Raw genomic sequence first — 24414 nt, forward strand, 5'->3', positions numbered from 1 at the left:
AACGGTTTGGGAAGGATGGGTAGAACAAGCTTCATTCATCTATTCCTTCATTTGTTTAGATTTAATTTATTAAGCAGAATGAAAGTAACTTGTAATCATAAAATTTTGTTTATTTGTATTTCTGATTATACAGCCACATCCCACCTAGTGGGAATAACAAACTTCATGAAGTGGTCACATAGTAAGTCACACTAAATATTTTCATTGGGCTGCAACTAATTTCTAAATTATGCAGAATTATAACTTTGAATGGTGCAAATACAATAAACTATATTCCAGGTGGCTAAAATGTATCCTAGTATTGCAACTTTTAAAAGATTTGTTAAACAGTAACAGTGTTGAAAGTGTTTGTCTCTGCTTTTTTATTAGATTTTTAAGAAGTGAATATTTGACTTATAAAAATGTCTTTCTTTTTCTTCCCCAAACTTATAGATGTGACTTACTTAACAGAAGAAAAAGTATATGAAATTCTTGAATTATGTAGAGAGAAAGAGGATTATTCCCCTTTAATACGAGTTATTGGAAGAGTGTTTTCTAGTGCTGAGGCCTTGGTACAGAGCTTCCGTAAAGCTAAACAACATACAAAGGAAGAACTGAAATCTCTTCAAGGAAAGGATGAAGACAAGGATGAAGATGAAAAGGAAAAAGCTGCATGTTCTGCTGCTGCTATGGAGGAAGATTCGGAAGCATCATCCTCAAGGATAGGTGATAGCAACTCTCAAGGAGATAACAACTTACAAAAATTAGGCCCTGATGAAGTATCTGTAGATATTGAAGCGATCAGAAGAGTCTACAACAGATTGCTTTCTAATGAAAAAATAGAAACTGCCTTTCTTAACGCACTTGTGTACTTGTCACCTAATGTAGAGTGTGACTTGACTTATCACAATGTGTACTCTCGGGATCCTAATTATCTGAATTTGTTCATTATTGTCATGGAGAATGGCAATCTTCATAGCCCTGAATATCTGGAAATGGCTTTGCCATTGTTTTGCAAAGCAATGAGCAAGTTACCCCTTGCAGCCCAAGCAAAACTGGTCAGACTGTGGTCTAAATACAGTGCAGACCAGATTCGGCGAATGATGGAAACGTTTCAACAGCTTATTACTTACAAAGTCATAAGCAATGAATTTAATAGTCGTAATCTAGTGAACGATGATGATGCCATTGTTGCTGCTTCAAAGTGCTTGAAAATGGTTTACTATGCAAATGTAGTAGGTGGAGAGGTAGATACAGATCATAATGAAGAGGAGGATGAAGAGCCCATCCCAGAATCCAGCGAGCTGACACTTCAAGAGCTTTTGGGAGAGGAGAGAAGAAACAAGAAGGGTCCTCGAGTAGACCCACTAGAAACTGAACTTGGTGTTAAAACTATAGATTGCAGAAAACCACTTATCCCTTTTGAAGAGTTTATTAATGAACCACTGAATGATGTTCTAGAAATGGACAAAGATTATACTTTTTTCAAAGTAGAAACAGAAAACAAATTCTCTTTTATGACTTGTCCCTTTATATTGAATGCTGTCACCAAGAATCTGGGATTGTATTATGATAATAGAATCCGCATGTACAGTGAACGGCGCATTACTGTGCTCTACAGCTTAGTTCAAGGACAACAGTTGAATCCATATTTACGACTCAAAGTCAGACGTGATCATATCATAGATGATGCACTTGTCCGGGTAAGTTATGTGGTAATTTGAAATACACACTAGAATATTATCAAGTTAGTTATAGGAAAGATGGAGAAGCCAATGTGTGGATCTATATGCTGAATTCATTCTATTACTATTTGGGGGGAAAATGTATGTCATGATGGCAGCATACTGTAATATAGAAGTTATGGTGAATGTTTATAGAAACCATAGGCACAATTGAATTTCTTCTCTTGAATAATGTGTTAGTACTGTGGCTTTTGCCTATCAAATTCAAAGTTATCAATTCTATATTCTTTACAAACTAAAGATTAAAATATATGTGATTACTTTAATAGTGGCCTCTTTTACTAGAAGAGAGTAGGATTTTTCATTTCTTCAAGGACATAATAAAAGTGATCTGCTGGTCAGTTCCAAGAGTATTTTAAAAACAGAAATTAAGGAAATAGAAGATACACAAAACCAACAGGATTTTGGAATCACTGGCAAAGGCCACAAACACAAAGACCTTCGTAGGAAAGGAAGATTTGTCCCGGTATAGGCAGTTAGGAAGTATCAACGATTTGCATTAATTATTTTTCAAACTTTACTTGTAAGTTATAAGATTTAGAGTCGAAAGGGAACTTCCCATCTTGTCAAGCTCACTCAAATTACAAGAAAATTGTGGTCCAAAGAGTATAAGCCTTGCTCAAGGTCATAAAAATAGTAAACATAAAAAGCTTGGAACTGGACCTGGGTTTTCTGCCATTTGATACCATACAAACCCCACTTCCTGCAGAAAGCCTTTCCCTGTCCTCTACATTATTATACTGGCCCCTGCCTTCTGAAGTTGTTTTTCTCTGTGCGTGTGTCTCTGTCTGTCTGTCTTGTATGTACTGAGTTATTTGTATGTTTTGTCTTTCATTAGAATGTGAGCTCCTTGACAGTGAGTGGGACCATATTTTTGCCTAGTACTTAGTACAGGGCCTGGCACAGCATTAGTGCTTAATAAAATAACTGATTGATTGACTGACTGCACTCCCTCCACAGCACTAGTTTACCTAAAACCAGAGTTGCAAGTTCCCATAAACATCTATAAGTTTTTGTTGTGGTGGTTGATTTTTTGTTTGTTTGTTCGTTTTTTGGAAGGGCAGTAAGGGTTACTTGTGTGACTTGCCCAAGGTCAAACAGCTAGTAAGTGTCAAGTGTCTGAGGCCGGATTTGAACTCAGGTCCTCCCAACTCCAGGGCCAGTGCTTTTATCCACTGCACCACCTAGCTGCCCCCCATCTATAAGTTTTTATAGCTTACTTTCAATTATTTATGCCAATGAAGTACAGGGCTACTTAGTAAAGATGAATGAAAATTACAGTGAATTCCCAAATTGTGACTATCATACCAGGAAAACAAAGGCTGTGTCTTTTACCATCTTCTTCTACAAACCCTTACCTAGAAGCATGGGTACAGGAGTGTCAGTGACTTAAATATAAACATCAGGAAGAAGTGGGGAATAGGGGAGATTAGCTCCAGAATGATCGAAAATTAGCTCTACCATGTCATAGCATTTAGAAATAATAAATTTAACCTATGTTATTTTGCTTAAAGTAATAAAAAAAACAACTGTTTGAAAATATCTTTAGTGTTTTGTTTTGTTTTGTTTTTGCAGGGCAACAAGGGTTAAGTGACTTGCCCAGGGCCACACAGCTGGTTACGTACGTGTCAAGTGTCTGAAGCTGGATTTGAACTCGGATCCTCCTGAATCCAGGGCCAGTGCTTTATCCACTGTGCCACCTAGCTGCCCCCCAAATATCTTTAGTTTTCAGCATGGAAACAAAAATACTGATTTTATTCTGATTTCGAACAAGTTGAATATCTTATTACATGGATGAAAGTATAATTAATTTTCCATAGTCCACACTAATGGAATTAGGGATCTTGTAGCAAAGTTAATTTTTAAAAGTTATTTTAGACCTACTGTATGCAGTTAACCTGGTGGAAAAATAACTGTCCTTGCAGCCAGGAAGACCTTGCTTCAAGACCAGCTTCTGATGCTTAGTGGCTTTGTGACCCTGATCAAGTCACTCAGCCTCTTAGTGCTCTAGTTAACTCATATAGACCATCACTTGCAGAGAAGATGCTAACCTGCATTGATAGAGTTTAGAATTTTAACTAAATTCATTTTGGATCTTTTGGTCTTACTGATTATAAAATAAACAAGTCTCTTAATACTAAAGTGTCATTAACTTTTCAAAACACAAGTTCCTCAGACTTCTTTGCAATGCAAAAATTAGTTTGATAGGGGCAGCTAGGGGGCGTAGTGGATAAAGCACTGGCCTTGAATTCAGGAGGACCTGAGTTCAAATGCGGCCTCAGACACTTGACACTTACTAGCTGTGTGACCTTGGGCAAGTCACTTAACCCCCATTGCCCCACCAAAAAAAAAGTTTGATAGTGGCAGAAAGCCCCAGAGGGGGCAAATGACAGGAACATATGTATCTCCCTTTGAGGTTTTAACTAGCTTGCTTATTAATCTGTTTGTCTTTTTCATTTTTACCATCTGATTCAGAACCACAATAGCAGTTATTAATTTAAATAACTAATTCTCGGTCAGCAAATTCTTGCAAACTTAGAGGATTTGGATGAAGTATAGACATTGTCCACACATGTAGTATTGTGGAGTTTTTCGGGTAGATGGGTCTGCCAGAGCACAAAACTGGATACTAATACCTCTTGGTTCATTCCTTTTAGCTCTGTAAAGACTGTTCCTTATGCACTAATTATGCCTGTCCTTCAAATAACAATGAAATCTTACTGCAAAGGACTCCAAAGGATTAGAGTTAAAAACCAGTTTTCCCAACCCCCTCTCCTTACAAAATGAAGGAAGGGGCTTCAGAGACCCTCTAATACAGTTTACACTTTTAACTCTTCCAGTGAGGGTCACCTACCTCCAAAGGCATAAAATTCCACTTATGGATATTTCTAATTGTTGGACCCTTTTTTGTTATTGGTTTCCTACATTAAGCTGAAATCTTTCTGCAGCATCCACCAGTTGCTCCTTGTACTACTCCCCAGGACCAAGCAGAATAGCATAGGACAGTAGGAAAGAGTGCTGGATTTAGAACCAGAAGGACTTAACTTGGGATCTTTTATTATTCATTTCTTGTGGGACCTTGGGCAAGGTCCTCACTTAATCTCTGGATCTCACTTTCCTCATCTAAAAGTAGAGGGTCCAATTGTAACTCTACAGTCTTAGATCTATTCTAGCTTCTAAAAGATGACCCATGAGATACGTGTAAACACCAGTCATCTCAGCCCCTTTTCCAAAGTCGTATCTCAAGACTGAATATCATCAGTTCCTCCAACCAGTCCTTTAGAATGTTAGCCATCATTAGAGGAAGTGGCATGCATAAATTATATTTTCTTCTACATTCCCCTCATTCCTACCCTGTTCTGGAGGAATGAGACCAAAATCCATTTAGAAGAGGTACTTGTGCTAAATTTGCCACATTTCTTTTGCCCTTGGTTTTTTATACCTTCAGAGATTTGGGAAATAAAATTTATTACTTTGGCCAAGAAAGACCTAAAACAACAGCCTGTGGCAAAGTTAGTGTAAATATGAGGTAGTTAATTCTATTAGCAAATGACTTTCTAACCACATAAGTCGGAGTTATCTCTAGTGCTATTTGACAGTAGTATTTGAAAGTCAGTCACTTCGCAAATGACTACTTTCTAGAGTTGTAGGTGCTCTCTTTAGGTAGGTTTTATGATCTCTGTTAAAATTATTTCATTTGTATAAAAAAAGTAAACATATAGGATATCAGAAATTACTTTAAAAAATCATTTTTTTAAGCTTTGAGTTCCAAATTCTAGCCCTCCCTCCCCTCTCCCTGAGATGGTAAGCAATTCAATATAGGTTATACATATGCAATCATGTAAAACATTTCTCTATCAGTCTTTGTACAAGAAGACTTGAACAAAAAGAAGGAAAATGAAAATGGCATGCTTTCGTCTGTATTTAGACTATCAGTTCTTTTCTCTGGAGGCAGCATGCTTCATCATGAGTCCTTTGGAATCATCTTGAATCATTGTATTGCTGAGAATAGCTAAGTCATTCAGTTTGTCATCATACAATATTGCTGTGAGACGTTTCTCCTGGTTCTGCTCATTTCATTTTACATCAGTTCATGTAAGTCCAGGTTTTTCTGAAATCATTCTGCTTGTTGTTTCTTAGAACCCAGTATTATTCCATCACAACCATATGCCACAGCAACTATTCCCCAACTGATGGGCATGCCCTCAATTTCTAATTCTTAGACACCATAAAAAGAGCTGTTACAAATATTTTTGTACAAACGGGCCTTTTTTCCCCCCAATCTTTTTGGGATACAGACTTAGCAATGGTATTACTGGATCAAAGGGTATGCACAGTTTTATAGCCCTTTAGGCATAGTTAGGAATCACTTTTTTAAAAGATAAAATACACACTTCAGAAAAGTTTTAGCAAAATTTTGCCTTGCAATATATGAAGATGCTACATTTATGGGCAGCTAGGTGGCATAGTGGATAGAGCACCGGCCCTGGAATCAGGAGTACCTGAGTTCAAATCTGGCCTCAGACACTTAACACTTACTAGCTGTGTGAGCCTAGGCAAGTCACTTAACCCAAATTACCTCAGTTAAAAAAAAAAAGAAGAAGAAGATGCTACATTTATAGCTTGCATATATCTTATAAAATAAATGGAAAAGGGAATGGGGAGCCAAGTAATAATCATTAAGCCATATTCCTTCTTGAGGACATGGGTTGGTATAATGGCATTATAATTACAAAATATTTATTGTAGCACTTTAAAGTTTATTTCTCACAAAAACCTTTTGAGGTGTAGGTATTGCAGACATAGGTGATAGATTTGCTCATAATCTCATATTCCATTCTAAAGCAAAGATTGGAAGCCTGATTTCTCCAGTCTAATATGTATTGAAGTCACAGCTGAAGATGGAAGTTTTAGGAACCTGATAATTTTGAGTACTGAAAGTGTATTGAATGGCTTTAGTTACCTTAGCTTCAGTGGGAGTAGCAATAGAATTATAATTACTAGACTAAAAGAGAAGACTTTCAACAATATACCCTTAGATCTCTTTATCATGAACTTAATAAAAATCTCAACAAAGAAAACATTATCAAAATTAATTGTAATAGCTTGCTTGTACCTTGTCCCCACCTGATTTATTTCCTGCTTGTCCCCACCTGATTATTTTATGCTTACAAAATTTTGTTGTTTTTAATTTTTTTGTATACTTGTCTTCAGTGTGTATCCTAATTTTGCTTTCCTTGTTCTATATGTCCTTACATATGTTTCTGTATTTGTATTCATATTTATAATTTTTTGTATCAACAATATTTTATTACATTGATGTCCCATATTGATATAACATTTTCTAATTGTTGGCTTTGTGAGTTGTTTCCAATTTTTTCCTACTACAAATAAAGCAGCTCTGAATATTTTTGTACAGTTGATATACATTTTAGCTATAAAAAATCATCTTCATCATTTCAAGTTTACTTGTAGATAAGGCATATTAAGTCTTTATATCTAAAACGCACAAAGTAATAGTCATAGTCATACATAATGCATTATGGAAAGAAAATAATTATTTGTAATTAGTATATCATTTTATATAAATGACTGTCTCTTAATGGACTTGGAAACCATTGAATTATTCATACTTAAATGTTTTATATAATCTTTATTTTTGCTTAACAAAGCTTTGATGATGACACAGCCTGTCTAAACTGGCATAATTCCAAATCAGGTTTGACTGTACTCTCCTGATTTCCCAATTTCTGTTACCATAATTTTGTGCCCTTTTAAAATATAGGCAAATCTCACTGCATTCTCATCAGAATTTAACCTGTCTCAATGTAAACATTTAGTGTAGAGGCAATTTATGCTATTCATTGTAGATAATGGTTATTTCCTTTTTTAAAAAAGCATTGAACTGTGTTTAATGCACTGTAAACACTAGAGCATGTAAGAGAAAACACACCATTTTGTCTTTTTGGAGCTGAGACACAAGCAGGAGCGGATGGCATGGATGAACCTCGATAAGAATTACATGTACATTTATATTCAGAAAATTTAAATGCACAACTTTACATTTGGCTGACTGCCAGGTATAAGAGGATAAGGAAGATGAAACATTTAGACTAGAGAGAAATCATAGCATGAGCCTTGGTTTAGCAGAGGCCACAATTTGTAGTGGTAAATCTCAGTAGGCATGTGAAGGCTAGAACATAGATGACATGAAATTGACTAGGGAAGACTTTTTCATAACTATAAACTAAATAAGGTAGAGATGGTAAGGATGACTCTGCTGTCAGCCTCCAGAAAAAAGCTACAACAGTAGCCCTTATCCCCTGCAGCACACATTTTCTTCCCTCTTACTTGCCATCCCACCCCACTTCCCCCTCCTCTCTTTAGAGATCCTTCCTGGAAAAACTGTAGCAATATGAGCTCTGTACTATAGGTCAAAACTTGGAACTTTATCTGCAGATAGGTGAATTGTAGTGGTTACATTTTGTATGAATCCTGTGTGTGTTCAAAAGTATATTAAATGGCTGTAGGTGCCATAGCATCAGTAATAACAACCGGCATTTATATAGTACTTTAAAGTTTGCAAAGTAGTTTATATACATTATCTCACTTGAACCTCAGAACAGCCCTTTTGAAGTAAGAATTACAGGTTTTGTCCCCGTTTTATAGTTGAGGAAACTGAGTCTCAGATTTGTCTCAGAAGAGATTTTAGCAAAGTTACTTCTCACTTAAATGTCAGAATGGAAATTGAACCCAGATCTTCCATACTGTAAGTCCGTGTGTCCTTTGTGCCACATAATGCATTCATTCTCCTTGGTTGCTGCTCCTCCCATGTATTTACTTATTGATTGTGTGTTCGGGTTCCGTCAGGAATATCGAATGGCTGTCATACATTCCCGTGATTTCATAAAACTGGAATGGCAAAACAGTTAGGAGAGAGCACTTTTTCTAATAGCTTCTCATTTTCATATTACAGCACAACTGACAATCTGTTCTAACGAAAACCAGAAATAAATGCACACAGAACCACCTCTCCAGTTGCTTCAGCCTCTCCCTTTTTTTATTAACTAACAGGTTCATTTTAATGTGATTAGAGCAGTCACATAGCTTTAAGACATTTTGTATCTCTGTGTTTAAAATAGTTACAGATTAAGACCTGAGAAGTTTTATTTTATCTTAAGTATCCGTGCTCTCCCACGGACTGAGGAAATTGCTTATCTTAAATAAGCATGAATAGTGTATCAGTGTATTTCAGAGTATGTTGGGAATCATACGGAACTTAACTTAAAATCATAAGCGTACCCACATCTTCCTAGAATTCTACCAAGTCTCCCATCTCTTCCACTGTATGCCAGAGCCCTTAGAGTAAAAAGTTGCATCGTATTGTGAGCAAAAAAGCTTAATAAGTTCAATTACATATGTATCATCATTATTACATAGTCCAGAGCACTTTAAGATTTCTAGGTTGATGTGACATTCTCTTTTAGGATGCCTATAAATCTGACATTTTTATGTCAGTTATCATGATCTAAGATTTGGATATCACCCAACACACAAGTGATATGGGTCTTTACCATTTGCTTGCATGTTTGTTTTTTAAAGAAAAATATGATTTCTAGGATTTCCTGGACAGTTAAAAATCCAAATATTCAAAAACATTTTACCCATGTGCAAAATCATAATATATAAAAACTAAATTGAGGTTGCATTGAAGTCTTCTACAAAGTATGTCATTATATAATTGTAATTTTGCATTTAAACAGCTTTTAAATATGTCACATAGGGTGTTTTACCTTTACTCTTTAAAAGTCCCCCTAACTAGAAGAAATACATATATATGCAATATGTATATATGGTAGAGAAAAGCAGATAATAATAAAAACCTTATACCTCTCAGAATCCTTTTGTTTAGGTTAGACTCAAAGCAGCTTCAGCATCAGACTTTCCAAAATGTTCATTTTAGACTAGTATGTTTCAAAGTCCTTTTGATTAAGGAAATTTGTATTAGTATGTTACTGTACATTTTGTTATATAGTTTATTAGCTCTTTCATATAAATAAAGCTATCATGATATAAATCACATGCAACCTTATAAGAAGTATTAAAATATGTAAATCAGAAGGAAATGATTAATTCATGTTGCATAATAACCTGAAATTCAGAGACAGGGTACACTGTTATCTTCCTAAATTTCACAGCCATCTTAAGGATAAAAGCAGTTGTTTGCTGCATGTACCTTGTAAGGGATAGTCAGGGCTAATGGTCTCTTTACTCTGTCAGTCATTAAGCATTTTTTCAGTGTCTACTATGTTGCTGGAAACTATTTCTAATACCGAAATATTACTAACTAGAGCTTGAATGCATTGAGCAATGTAGTTGCCACTAGTTTAGATAAGGAATAAAACAAAACTAGCTTCACTGCGTCTTCCAGTTCTAGAGTAAAACCAACCTTAATGGACTTAAGACTCATAATAAATATTTTACTGAAAAGGATATTGCTATGTGCTTGATAAATGTATTACTATATGTCATTTTAATTAATCAACTATAAAATAAAATAGGCCTAACTAAAACTATTGTGAACACAACTTAATGTTTCTACAGTTCGGAGAATATTTCAATATCTTGTGCTTTACAAGGGTCAACCTTGTGAGCATTGATTCTTCTCATACTCAAGTTGTGCAGGAGTGCTGGATAAGAGACCTGATTATAAGAGCATAGATTGAAAGCCATAATGTACCTTTAGAGGTCAACTAAGTCCAAACTCCAGATTTTTGTAGATGAAGAAACTGAGGCTTAGAGGTTGTGACTTGCCCCAGATCATCCAGCTAATAAGTGTCTAAGGCATGATGATTTTAGATCTTCCTGACTATTAATTACACTATCTATTGAATCACCTCAAATGATCAAATCAGCTTCCTCAAGTGGACTATGAGCTGCTTTCTGTGAATGAATTCAAAATAAGGGAATGGATTTTGCCGGTTTCACTCATTAAAAAAAGGAACTGAGGAAGTAAAAAGGCTAATGTGAGCTAAATACATAAACTGCTCCCAGGTGGCAGACATATTAATCTTATTGTGAATTAACTTGTTCTCTAGTCTGTAAAGATTTTTTTCTTTAGTCTGTAAAAATGTATAATAATATCTGGTTCAGTTTGGAAATGTGTTTGTACTCCATTGCAAGTACTAATATTATACATGATTTGAACATTCACTTTTCTACTGTCTGCCTTTCTTCTTTCTCCTGTATCCTACCCATGACTTAGAATTAACACTCTAATTCGGATTTTTCATTACATGTTAGTTTCATTGCAAATTAGTGATCATTGTATTGACCCAAACGTAGTTTGGGTCTATTTTCCCACTTAGTTATTTCAGAAACAAGCCATCAGCAGATTGCATTTATTTTGCAAAAAAGTGACTTAGCTCCTAAGTATCTTTAAAGTATATGATTAAGATCTAGCAAGTTCATGATAAATTTGCCTTCTTTGTATTGTCTTTTTTTACCTCCCAACTTGTATTTTCCCTTCATTGCTTCCACTTTGGTTTTGTTTGATCTCCATCCTAATACTCCTAGTTAAAATTTTATCTATTTATGTTTTTCTACCACTAGCTAGAGATGATTGCCATGGAGAATCCTGCAGACTTGAAGAAGCAGTTATATGTGGAATTTGAAGGAGAACAAGGAGTTGATGAAGGAGGTGTTTCCAAAGAATTTTTTCAACTAGTTGTGGAGGAAATCTTCAACCCAGATATTGGTGTGTATTTTGAGAATGTGCTCATTCTCTTAGATCATTATTTATGTGCTATTTTTCTCCCAATTATATCTATCCTTTAGAATTGGTCATTTGACTTACCTTGAATCACCTCAAATGATCAAATCAGCTTCCTCAAGTGGACTATGAGCTGCTTTCTGTGAATGAATTCAAAATAAGGGAATGGATTTTGCTTGAGGGTCAGCATACCTATAATTCATTACTGATTCAGAAAATGAAACAAAATGTTATTATGTTTTACACATTTTATCAGTTAGTTATAAGCTAGGAACTGGCATAAAATATTTAAATCCTTTTTAAGTGATTAGGTGACCTGTTAAATATAAGAATGGTATCATTTAAATAAATCATATTTAAAACTCCTTAGGAACCATCCAAATCTGATGAAGTTGAGTTTCATCTTTTTTTTTTTCCAGCTCCCTTTTTCGTATTGTAGAAGACAGAATATTACCACCCTTCTGAGTTGAAATCTAAATTCTTCCAAATGGATAAAACAAGAGAAGGAAAAAGGATAATTCATGATATGTTGCTTTGCTTAATACAGGATTCTTTAATAATTACTAAGTTAGCATATACTAAATTAGTGAATAATATAAAAAGTGTAAGGAAGTCCTTGGATTTGTGAGGATATGTAATCCAGAATAAATTAGGTTATTTCCATTAATTTTGAGGGTTGAGTAGACAATATATAGTGTGTCCCAAAAGTTTTAGTGACATTTTAGGGTTTAATACTTTAAAAATGACTTTTAATTACTCTTTAATGGCTTCAACCTGCACTGAGCCTTTTGGGATGCTGTATGTGATGCGTTATATCTTAAGGAAAACTAAATAACTTTTCTTGTTCATTATTCCATACTAATTTTGATTTGGTGTGGTTTGATTTAATGGTTTGGACCAGTTAATCTCAAAAGAAGCCAAATTTGGGGTTTATGGGGGAAAGAAAAACATATTCAATAACTTACAGAAATCTCAATTTCATTGCACTTGTAAGTTTACAAGGTAATTCCACAATTCTGTGATGTCAGTAATATAAGTATGCTCATTTTAGAGATGAGGATAGTGAAGCTCAGAAGAAAAGCGCCTTACCCAAAGTCAAATACAGCATTAAAATGTCAGACCCCAAAACAGTTGTTTTTACCACTGCACCAATATTATGTAGAAGACATTTTGCTGTGTACCTGGTATTTAAAGATGAAACATATCATAGCCTATTCCCTCAAGGAGTTTAGAATCTTGTTTGAAGATAAGACACATAATACAAATAGAAATAGGAACAATGATTAGAAGATACAGAGGAATGGCTTTAAGGTTTATGGAAAGGAAAATTAACAATTAGAATTCTACAAAACCGAAAACCTTAGAAAGTTATGGAATCTAATTTGGATGATCCTTTAAGCACAGGCTGGTCAATCTCTGTATGGCTATATCATTCAAATATGGAGTGTACTAAAAGGTCTCTGAGCCCCCTTCCAACCCTGAGAGTGCCAAGACAGGGAAGAATATCAAGCACAGGTTAGGCAACAATAATCAGTAATAAGGCAAGGCCAAGGAAGTTGAGAACCAATAAGGGCTATTGAATTGGACCATTCAATTCCATTGGTAACCCTGCTATTAGAGTATTTTCAATGTAATTGTAGTATGGTAACCAACTTGATGAGTGTTTGAGAAGTAAAGGGGTGATGAATAGTCAGCAAATATTGACAACTCTTTCTAGAAGATAGTGTAGGAAAGGAGAAAGATGGGACTATAGTTCACGGGTAACAGGATCAAAGGGAAGGTTTTTTGGTTTTTGGTTTTTTTTGGGGGGGGGGCCAGTGAGGGTTAATTGACTTGCCCAGGGTCACACAGCTAGTAAGTGATAAGTATCTGAGGCCGGATTTGAACTCAGGTCCTGCTGAATCCAGGGCCAGTGCTCTATCCACTGCACCACCTAGCTGCCCCAAGGTTTTTATTTTTAAAGACTAGATGAGACATAAGCATGTTCCTTGATATCAGGAAGGTACTAGTGGAGAGAGTGATTGAAGATCAGTGAGAAAGACAGAATAATCAATGAAATAGGATCCCAGAGTAAAGAGAAGGGGATGGTATCCAGGGCATATTTGAAAGGATTAACTAGGGACAGGGGAGGGCCATTTCATCTATCTCTTGGAGAGAACTGGGAAAGACAAGAGATATTAAGGGCCCTTTAGACTTCTTTGTTTGATAAAAGATACATGGGGGGGGGGGCGTGGAATTGGATGCTTGAAATGAGATTATCTAGAAATAGGCACTGTGGGGAATTGATAAAGGATCATTAAGAGATGATGAATAGGGGCAGCTACGTGGCAGAGTGGATAAAGCACTGGCCCTGGAGTCAGGAGGACCTGAGTTCAAACCCGGCCTCAGACACTTAACACTTACTAGCTGTGTGACCCTAGGCAAGTCACTTAACCCCAATTGCCTCACCAAAAAAACAAAAAAGCAAAACAAAAGAGATGATGAATAAGGAATAACCTGCAAAGTGAGGATCTACTTTAACAATAGAAATTATGACTGCAGTGAACTCTGCATGGTTTCTGCCTTCATGTTGATATTTAGCCATGAGAATGTCAATTTAAATCAATCACGTTTTTAAATGTTCTTTCCCATCTTTGAGGCAATAGCATTTTGTTCTATATGGTCACTTAGGAAAGATCCAATAACAGCAATTAGAAGTGTTTTTACCCTTTGAATGTGAGATTTCTTGTTATTTTGATTGTAGTCACATTAGTTTACTGATAATATTGTGAAAGATCCTTTTAAGTTAGTAGCTGGTTGTTGAATAGTGATCATCTGCATGGGTATACAATCTATAGATTCAAATATGTATGTTTAGAAATTCTGCATGGCATGGTACAGGTTTGTGTTTACATTTTAAGTGCCAACATAAACAATTCTTTAAAAATCTGACTTTTGAAATGCCATGTTAAGTGCAATAAAAATTTTATTGTAGAAGCAGATCTCTTTAATGAAATCCCAAGATATTCCTAAAATACCAAACAAATTATGCCAAGGATATATGAAAGCCTCTTCTCTTTCCATGTACAAAGATCACACTGCTGGCCAACAGTCAGTAAGATGGGGGGTTTTTGAGTTATTTTTCCAGCGGTAGTGGATTTGTACATATCACTGTTATCTTTAAGACAAAAGTTCTACAAGACTTAAGAGAGAAGAAAGATTGTGTGGAGCTAAAAAAAAGTAGGCTATAACTATACATTTAGATTTGCTTTTCTTATCAATTGATATATCCTTACATGAAAGATAATGTAGCTAAATTGATCAGCTATCCAAATTTAATAAGAAGAATAATGACAATAATAATTATCCCCATTTTAGAGATGGGGAAACTGAGACAACAGAGGTTAAGTGATTTGCCTAGGGCCACACAATTAGTAAGTGTCTGAAACTGGATTTGAACTCATCTTCCTGACTACAGGTCCAATATTCGAACCTCTCTGCTATCTAGCAGCCCTGTAAGCTTGAATACATTTATGAGCTTAAATACATATGCCTGTATTTACGTTACAAGAATGAAACTCCCATGTGCTGCTTTATAATTGATATTTAAAATAACACTGATTAAATATTGCTGTTAGAATTATTCAGTGATTTTTTTTTTTTAACCATACAAAATATTTTACGTTCTTGTCTTTTTCCAGAAATGCATTATTTTTCGTATTCGGTCACTGCAGCAGGAATAGACCTAGAGCTTTGAAATATGAAAATGAGACTTTTTTCCCCTCTGTGTAAATGGAATATTATAAAATGCAAATTTGAGGAAAATCCCCCTCCTATCATAGCAAGGTCCATTGGAACTGTTTATTCTTGCATGCTACGTTAGCTTCCTGAAATTATATGCTACCACTTTTTCAATTCCATGCTTGCAACATATTCTAAAATTTGCCCTTTTGGTTTTTTAAATGATAATTTTTTTATGTGTAAACACGAATTTCCCTACTCTTGTACAAATCAGTTTGATATTTGTTATGATTAAATTTTATACTTGTTTTATTTTTTTCCAGTCATAAATCGTTACTTAAAGAAAATAAATAATGTCTGTTTAAAATCATTTCTTATAGGTATGTTCACATATGATGAATCTACAAAACTGTTTTGGTTTAATCCATCCTCTTTTGAAACTGAGGGTCAGTTTACCCTGATTGGCATAGTACTGGGTCTGGCTATTTACAATAACTGTATACTGGATGTGCATTTTCCCATGGTTGTCTACAGGAAACTAATGGGGAAAAAAGGAACTTTCCGTGATCTGGCAGACTCTCACCCAGTAAGTTTTCTTTTGACTTTATCCCTTACACTTGATATAAATGTAAGAATTCAGTTGCTAGTAAAAATATTTATGTTTAACATTTTAAAAGTATCTAGTTACTTTTTAAAATGTTAACTACAATGGTGGTATTATTATTAATGTTGTAAAAAATGTTTTAACTTGATTGAAGCTCACTCATAGTGTAGCTGAAAGACCTCAGAAGGAAACAAGAAAGTGTTGCTATCACGTAGTGGCAGCCCTCTCACTATTCCAAACGTGGGCTATTTTACTGAGCTCTGCCTAGTATGACACGGCAGACCTGTTTTCAAGAGAAGTAGTTAACTATTTATTACTATCTACAATTCACATGGGCTCACTTGTCAGGGTATTGTTTTTCTTCTTGAATTTTTAGGTTCTCTATCAGAGTTTAAAAGATTTGTTGGAGTATGAGGGAAGTGTGGAAGATGACATGATGATCACTTTCCAGATATCTCAGACAGATCTCTTTGGTAATCCAATGATGTATGATCTAAAGGAAAATGGTGATAAGATTCCCATTACAAATGAAAACAGAAAGGTAATTCATGCTTTGAGTTCTTCATTGCTTTTTATTTTGTACATTACAGAATGTCTGTCATGTATTTGGGATATTTTCAGATCAGTATCTAAACCTACATCTAAAAGCTAAATGATCAAGTAACCAATCTCATTTAAGTTTTAGAGTGCACATTTTCTAATCCTTTGAGTAATTCAGGGCAATTTATACCATCTTTCAAAGGGATTTTATAATAAGCATATAGTCTTGTTTCTTTATAAACGGTGAGCTACAATTTGTATTTTTATAGAAACACTTCTGAATTTTATGTCTCTATTTCGTGTGTGTGTGTGTGTGTGTGTGTGTGTGTGTGTGTGTGTGTGTGTGTGTGTGTGTGTGTGTGTGTAGGAGTTACAAGGAGATATTTATTCATTCAATTGGTGAAACTTTGATAATATACTTAGGAGCACCACATAGCTAAACTTTTCATAAAAGCTTATGACAGGAGAGCTACCAGCGTTTGTACTTATGATTCAGGTAGAGGTGAAGAGTGAACATAAAGTGATCCAGAGAAATTTGAGAGACTGATGACCACCAAAGGGATTTGGAAGGGCATAAAGGAGACTGTGCTCAGAAGACAAACTTTGAAAACATTACAATTTTACCCAGGACTTAGGTCATGTTTTCATTCTTTGAAAAGGAAAAAAAAGCTGTATGCAAGATATTTTTGTCACACATTTGCAAACTCAGGCAGTGCTGCCTAATGTGATTATCAAGATTTTTGTAATTTTGTTTGTTTGTTTTCACACAGCTGACTTAATTGATAGGTGTTCTAAATCATCTGGTCAACAAGTATTAAGTTCCTACTATGTGTGGGCCACTGTGCCAGACCCTGGAGATGTAAATACAAAGAATCAAACATACTTCATCCCAAGGAGTAAGGAAGGAGACTACAAGGCTAATTACAAGGAAGTCATTAGAGTTGGAGAGATTAGGAAAGGATTATTTTAGGTGGTATACAGTGCAGAATTTTGTGAAAGGAACAGAGAGGTCAGTTTGTCAGAATTATAGGGTGCAGTAAGGCAGAATAATGTACAAGGAGACCAAGGATGGGTAGGGAAGAGGCCAGGTGGTGAAAGGATTTACCAGCTAAACCAACACATATTTTATCCTGGAGGTAATAAGGAGTCACTGGAAGTTATTGAGTAATGGGAGTGATATTGTCCAGGGGAGGGAGGAAGGGAGAGAACAAGAGCGTGTGTGTAAAATAATTTTGGCAGCAATGTGTAGGGTGGACTAGAATGGTGAGACTAGAGGCACGGGGACCATTAAGGATGCTATTGTATAATATACAACACTGTATAACATAATCCAGCTGAGAATGAGTATAGAGAAGGTTCGATAGGAGAGGTGCTGTAAAACTTTGTTCACTGTGTGTTCACATCAACAAAATGATACCTGTGTACTTTGTCTTCGTGCATCTCTTTATAGAGTAAATATGTTTATGTAAAGTTTTCTGTATCACAATCCAGCATTCCTTCAGTAACACAGAAAGAAAAGAATTTTAAACAAAGTAGCAACATCTGAAATAAGTCATGTGATATTTAATCTATACAGTTAATTTTATGTTTTAGTACCGTATCTTATGGGCCTTATAGAAGAAATAATAACAAGAAGGCAGTAGGGTACAATGGAAAGAGCACTATCTCTGGAATCAGAAGACCTGGGTTCAGATCCTGTCTCTGGTACTTACTATCTATATGATCTTGGGCAAGTCACTTAATTTCCCTATGCATGTTTCTTCAGGTATGAAATGAGAGGGTTGGACTAGATGGCGTAAGAGGTCCTCTCCACCTCTAGATACACATGATCCTGTGAACAGAAAAGGACTAAGGAAAAATCACCTAGCTTCCCAAGTGTTTTACAGGAAAATAGCATGTAATTCTCTGCTTGCTTAGACCCCATGAATACCATTTTGTGGAAGCCACTAACTTTTTATAGCAAATACTCTAATTTACAAAAAGATAGGGAGAGACATAAAAAGATAAGAGAAGACAACGACTTAGCACATTAACAGAAATACCCAGCTGAGGAGACTTCAGTATTTTGTAAAAACCAAGACTTAATGTGCTTTAGATTGAGTTAGCTTTCTGATTTGTAAATTGTTTTAATTTCTGTATGTTGAATTTGTATGAAGTAGAATTTGTGAGATAATGAGGTGTCTATCATATTTGTCATCATTTCATACAGGATATGCCAGAAACATTAAGAAAAAATTATGAAATATGATTTTTCATATCTATGAACATTATATTGAGTTTTTACAATTTTCTTCAACCTGATTTTCTTTGGGAAAAAATATACTACCCAAATGTTTTGCCTTTTGTTTTCATTGCTATAATAAATTCCTTTGATTAATGTCTTCCTTCAGGAATTTGTCAGTCTCTATGCTGATTATATTCTCAATAAATCAGTAGAAAAGCAGTTCAAGGCCTTTCGGAGAGGTTTTCATATGGTGACCAATGAGTCTCCCTTGAAGTACTTATTCAGACCAGAGGAAATTGAATTGCTTATCTGTGGAAGCCGGGTAAGAAAGCAGGCACATATGTTTTTTTAAAAAAGTAAAACTCGGGGCAGCTAGGTGGCGCAGTGGATAAAGCACCAGCCGTGGATTCAGGAGGACCTGAGTTCAAATCCGCCCTCAGATACTTGACACTTACTAGCTGTGTGACCCTGGGCAAGTCACTTAACCCCAATTGCCTCACCAAAAAAAAAAAGTAAAACTCATTTATTCACTGATTCATTCCAAAGAAGCTAGTCCAGAAGATGTTAATAGATACTCTTTTGTTTTCAGAATCTAGACTTCCAAGCATTAGAAGAAACCACAGAATATGATGGCGGCTATACCAGGGACTCTCTTATTATTAGGTAAGATGCTCTGTCTAAACTGGCACCATTTTATCCATTTACTGGGGGCTGGAGGGCATTGCATGTTTAGGTCCCTTTTTGTATTCTTTAACAGTAAATGACCTAATCTTTAAAATTAGAGTCACTCTTTTTAAAAGTCAGGGCTTTGATTTATTGCATAAATAGATCCAGTACATTATGTTTAGGCCAAATATTTTAGTCTATGTTTGGAATATACATTTTCTAATATTTTTAGTGACACTGCCAGCTGAAAATGGAGAAAACTTCTACATTAGTTCTATTCTTCTTTTCTATGCTGTAAAGAGAGGAAAACTTGACTTAAGGCCATGGTCAGTTCCAGCTTGGCTAAACAGGACCTTGACCTCAGGGCATTTCCCTCTCCCTTCTGCTCAGTAGCATTAGAAATGGTAGGTATAAGATGTAAATTTCAGGGAATGGGGAAAAACCATTAACTTCCTGTCTCTGCTAAATGAGCATTGTTAGTATGGGTATGAAACCATGACTAGATATCCTAAAGTTATCCACACTTTTCAGTGTGACCCCCATTCCTGCTTCCTCTAGGAAAATTTTCCAGTCAGCATCTCTGCTTCTTCACCTACGACAGGAATCTCAAGGACAAAATAGCTTCTTAACAGAAAAGATTTGGGAACTTAATGAAGTCCTCATGTTTCTAAGAAACTCCATAAGTTTGAAGGAAGTGGATTATTTTTGTTTTGTTCTTCATTAACAGAAGAGTCTACTTTCTTCTAAATAAATGAGTTAATAGTGTTTTCACTACTCAGTCGTCTACCATTTAAGTACTTCCTCTAGGATAGAAATCATCCATTTAAGATTTTATTCGTCCAATAGAATTCACTCTCTGAGCCCTATTTCCACCAGATGTTGCCAAAACAGGGATCTCACTCCCAATTAGTTGCTTTTTGTAGTAGGTGTATAAAATAATAAAGGAGCGAGGTTGATTCTGAGGGTTCCCATTTTTTTGCCCATTAGGAGTTGTTCAGATAATAGGAGCAGGTGAGAAACCTGTTTTGGGGTTAGGGTGTGGGACACTCTCCATTGTAACCAGCATTCAATATGACCTCCTGCTTAGAGAGACCATAGAAATGTGGTTCAACCTCTTTATTTTACAGCTCAAGAAACTGAGACGGAGAGAGGTTAAGTGACTCACCTTAGGTCACAGGCAGTGAAGAGCAATCAGGATCCAAACCCATTTTTTAAAACTCTAAATCCAGTGCTTTTTCTGTTCCATCTTCCTGCCCATCATTTGGTATTTAGATGGTATGAATTTTCATAGAAGATAAGCATAGGGGGTGGCTAGGTGGTGCAGTGGATTAAGCACGGGCCCTGGATTCAGGAGTACCTGAGTTCAAATCCGGCCTCAGACACTTGACACTTACTAGCTGTGTGACCCTGGGCAAGTCACTTAACCCCCATTGCCCCGCAAAAAAAAAAGAAGAAGAAGAAGAAGATAAGCATAGAGAGATGGATGGACAGATAGATGGACGAACAAACACATATATACACATCCATATCTCCATGACTCTCTTCTATGAAGATATAGATAAACAGACAGATGTATATACACACACACACGTATATCCCAAAGCCAACTAAAAGAGATTTTTCACCCCTGAAATGTCAGATTACTTAATTACTGCCACTGCTTACTTCCACTTGAATGGATAATGAAAAGTTACTCTGATATGTTGTGTTATTCCTCTTATAACTTTTATTACAGGGCCTTTTATTTATGGCCTTTTATTACAGGGAATCGAATATATTATCCAAATGATACCCACCAAATATAACTGTAATACAATTTTCGTAAGTCTGAAACATGTTAAGGTTTCTCTTCAACCCAATACCAACATCATAAAAGGGATTCTACTGTATTTAGAATGTTCATACCTTTGTTTTGAGGGAATTTTATGCACAAAACCTTTTCGAGAGTATTTTTACAGTGTGCTATGTTTGCAGATTGTGTTGATACATTGGTACTTAGACTTATGAACTCATTGATGTGCATCAGCAGCCTCTCTGCTCTGTCAGGCTGTGTGATTCTTTTCCATGTTCTCCCATAAAGGTATGGGACCTTCTTCTGTATCTCTTGATATTGTATGGGTACCAATAGAATATACGCGCAGTTCATCAGTCATCCTTTGGTCTCATCATGTGATAACTATCCCAGCATCCTTCCAATCTCAAACTCTTTGATAAAGCTGTCTGTACTCACTGCCTTCACTTCCTCTCCTCAACCCTTTGCAGTCTGACTTCTTGCTTCATCACTCAACTCAAACTGATCTCTCTGAAGTTACCTCTTAATTACCATATCTAATTATCTTTTCTCTGTCTTCCTTCTCCCTATTCTATGTCTTTATTTCAGACTGTTGACCACCCTCTCTTCTTTGATAATCACTCCTTTGTGTTTTCCTGACACTGCTATGCTGCTTTGTATCCAGCCTTGTCTGACCGATCTATCTCTTTTGCTGGTTCATCATGTCTGACCCTAAATGTGGATGATCTCCAAGATTCTGTTCTCTCTTTCCCCCCTCTCCCCACTCTTTTCCTTCCATCCTTCTCCTTTTCCTTTTCCCTCCCCCTTCTCTTTCCTTCCCTCCCGCCTCATCTTTGTCTCCTCTCATTTCCTCTCTCTTCACCCCACTTCACCTCATTTTCTCCTATGTGTTTAACTTTCATCTCTATACAGATAGCTTACAGATCTATTTATATAACCTCAGTCTTTCTTTGTAATTTCAGTCTCACATCAAGAGTTGCCTATTAGATATTTTAAAGAGGGGGTCTTAGAGACATCTCAAACACCAGATCTACAAAATTGATCTCATCTTCTTCCCCACCCACACTTTCAAAATTCCCCCTTTCTCTTGAAGGCACTATCATCCTCCAGTCTCATAACCTTGGCATTATTCTCAAATTCACATTCTTCCTTACCCAGTATATTGAGTCATTTGCCAAATCTTGCTGTTTTCACCTCCACAATTTCTCTTGCTTATTTTCCCTTCTCTCTTTTCACATAGCTATAGACTTTAGTTCAAGCCCTTATCTCTCACCTGGATTATTATAACTTCCTTATTGTTCTCCCTACCATAAGTTTCACCACTGTAGTCTACCTTACACTCTGCTGCCCAAGTAATTTTATGTACAGATCTTTCCGTGTCACTCCTACTCAGTAAACTCAAGTTGACTCCTTGTTGCTTCCAGAATAAAACATAAACTCCTGTTTATTTTTTTTAAGTGTTTTTTACCACCTGTCCCTTCTTTTTCCACCCCTCCACCCCTGTCTATATTTCCCATCTCAGAATGCATCACTCTCCCTCCCTACTCTTTATAACAACCTGTCTGGACTTCTCTTGTGCTTTCACATGACCCTCCATCTCTCTGCCTTTGTACTGGCCATCCTCAGTGCCTGGAATGAACTCGCTCAAACATCACCATCTACATGAAAATTCCTGACCTCTCATACACATATATAATATACATATGTATATGTGTGTATGTGTATCTTATATTTTTTTTATTTAGTCCCTTTATATTTGTGCTTTATGGGTCATAGCTATACAACCTCACCAGAAGAATATTGATGTTAAAAAGAAAGACCTTTGTTTCAAAGAGAAGGTTTGGGTCTTTCTAAGTACAGCAGTTTCCCAAAGGCAATCCAGTGTTATCCTCCAGTTCAATTCTTTATCCAGTTCATTTTCCATATGTAGTTTCTGTTCAAGTTATATGTTATACCGTTCAAGTTATATTGATGGAGCATCCATCTGTGGATTATTCATCCAAGTACATGTCACAGTTAAAAGAATAGACTTAATTATCCATCATTTTTTCCTTTTGAATACCTAAGCTGAATTCTTTTGAGTGATTATCAGTCTCATTTAGAAAGTTGTTCAGTATTCTGGGGGTCAATACAGTCAGCACATTGTCAAGTACATATAGGAATATCTGGAGGACATCACCTATTAAACCTTTCTTGTTTTATTTAGACTCTGTATTGAATATATTTAATTGTGTGCTGCCTCCTTTGCCAAGTATATATTTTACTCTGTTGTGTTTCTCATCATACACATAATCAGAGAGTTATAGAACAAAAGTATCTGTTATATCTTTCAAGGAATCTCATGATTTTACATGGACATATGAAGCAGTTTGTTGTATAAAGGCCTTTAAGGGTATATTCAGCTATTCCAATGCAAATGTTTTAAAAAACAGTCAATAAACAAAACTACAGTAGTATTTTGCATTCTCTATACTTTTCTCTTAATATGCTTTAAGAAAGTCTTCCTCTTTCCTGTTCCTACTTTGGAGGTATTTTCAATGTGTGTGAATGTTATTGTCATAAAAATTTTGTGAAAATTACTCTACCTTGGGTAGTTTTTAATATTTTATCACTTTTTATTTGCTAGCAGAATGGTCTGAAATTTTGTTCACTTTTTTTCCCTATTCAGAATTGATTCATCGGTGCCTTCAAAATTGTCACCCTCAGCTTTGGATTTTGCTGTGTCTAGTTGGTCTAGTCCAACTGATAATTCCAATTTTGTTTTCTTTAATATTGTTTCAGCTTCCTCCAACAGAACCCGAAATTGTTGTGTTCAAAAATAAATGCGGTACATAACACTCATTAGTAAAGAAAAGTTTGTTAATGAGAGTTTTTACAGATCTGTTCAGTTTTTCATCTGTTTGCCATCCTCCTACCTGCCTCATCCTTAAATACCCAAAGAATAATTTTGCTTTTGTCTAGAAATGTGTTGTATGATAATTGTTTTATGAGACCTCTCACTACCTTCTATGGGATTTTACAGATGAATTCTAAACTAGCATGACTCATGACTGCTATATTTCTTGGCAGGTAAATCATGTTTGAGATAGTGTTTTTTATGCAATAGCTTTTTCATAGAAAACATATACTATTAAGCTCATAAATGTAGTCCTATAGCCAGTGGCATAATTTTAAAATAGAATCTACCATTACATCTTCTCCCCTTTTTAGAGAGTTCTGGGAAATCGTCCATTCGTTTACAGATGAGCAGAAAAGACTCTTCTTGCAGTTTACAACAGGTACAGACAGAGCACCTGTGGGAGGACTAGGAAAATTAAAGATGATTATAGCCAAAAATGGCCCAGACACAGAAAGGTAATTATGGAATTCATG

At 35.7% G+C, this 24414-nt stretch overlaps 1 protein-coding gene across 9 annotated transcripts in view; it reads left to right on the top strand.

Moving 5' to 3' along the window:
- Positions 1–24414, top strand: part of UBE3A (ubiquitin protein ligase E3A) — a 107035-nt gene that overhangs the window by 80168 nt on the left and 2453 nt on the right. For 8 of the 9 annotated variants that reach the window (XM_043998797.1, XM_043998794.1, XM_043998789.1 and 5 more), the window contains 7 exons: positions 433–1682; positions 11337–11481; positions 15597–15802; positions 16197–16361; positions 18751–18906; positions 19174–19247; positions 24253–24396. In XM_043998797.1, coding sequence (XP_043854732.1) covers positions 433–1682; positions 11337–11481; positions 15597–15802; positions 16197–16361; positions 18751–18906; positions 19174–19247; positions 24253–24396 — 2140 coding nt within the window. Of the gene's footprint in view, positions 1–432; positions 1683–11336; positions 11482–15596; positions 15803–16196; positions 16362–17953; positions 18711–18750; positions 18907–19173; positions 19248–24252; positions 24397–24414 lie in introns of those variants that run through there. The other variant, XM_043998796.1, reaches the window with a different exon arrangement.

The sequence above is a fragment of the Dromiciops gliroides genome, chromosome 3, assembly GCF_019393635.1.
Source record: "Dromiciops gliroides isolate mDroGli1 chromosome 3, mDroGli1.pri, whole genome shotgun sequence".
In the NCBI taxonomy this organism is placed as follows: Eukaryota; Metazoa; Chordata; class Mammalia; order Microbiotheria; family Microbiotheriidae; genus Dromiciops; species Dromiciops gliroides.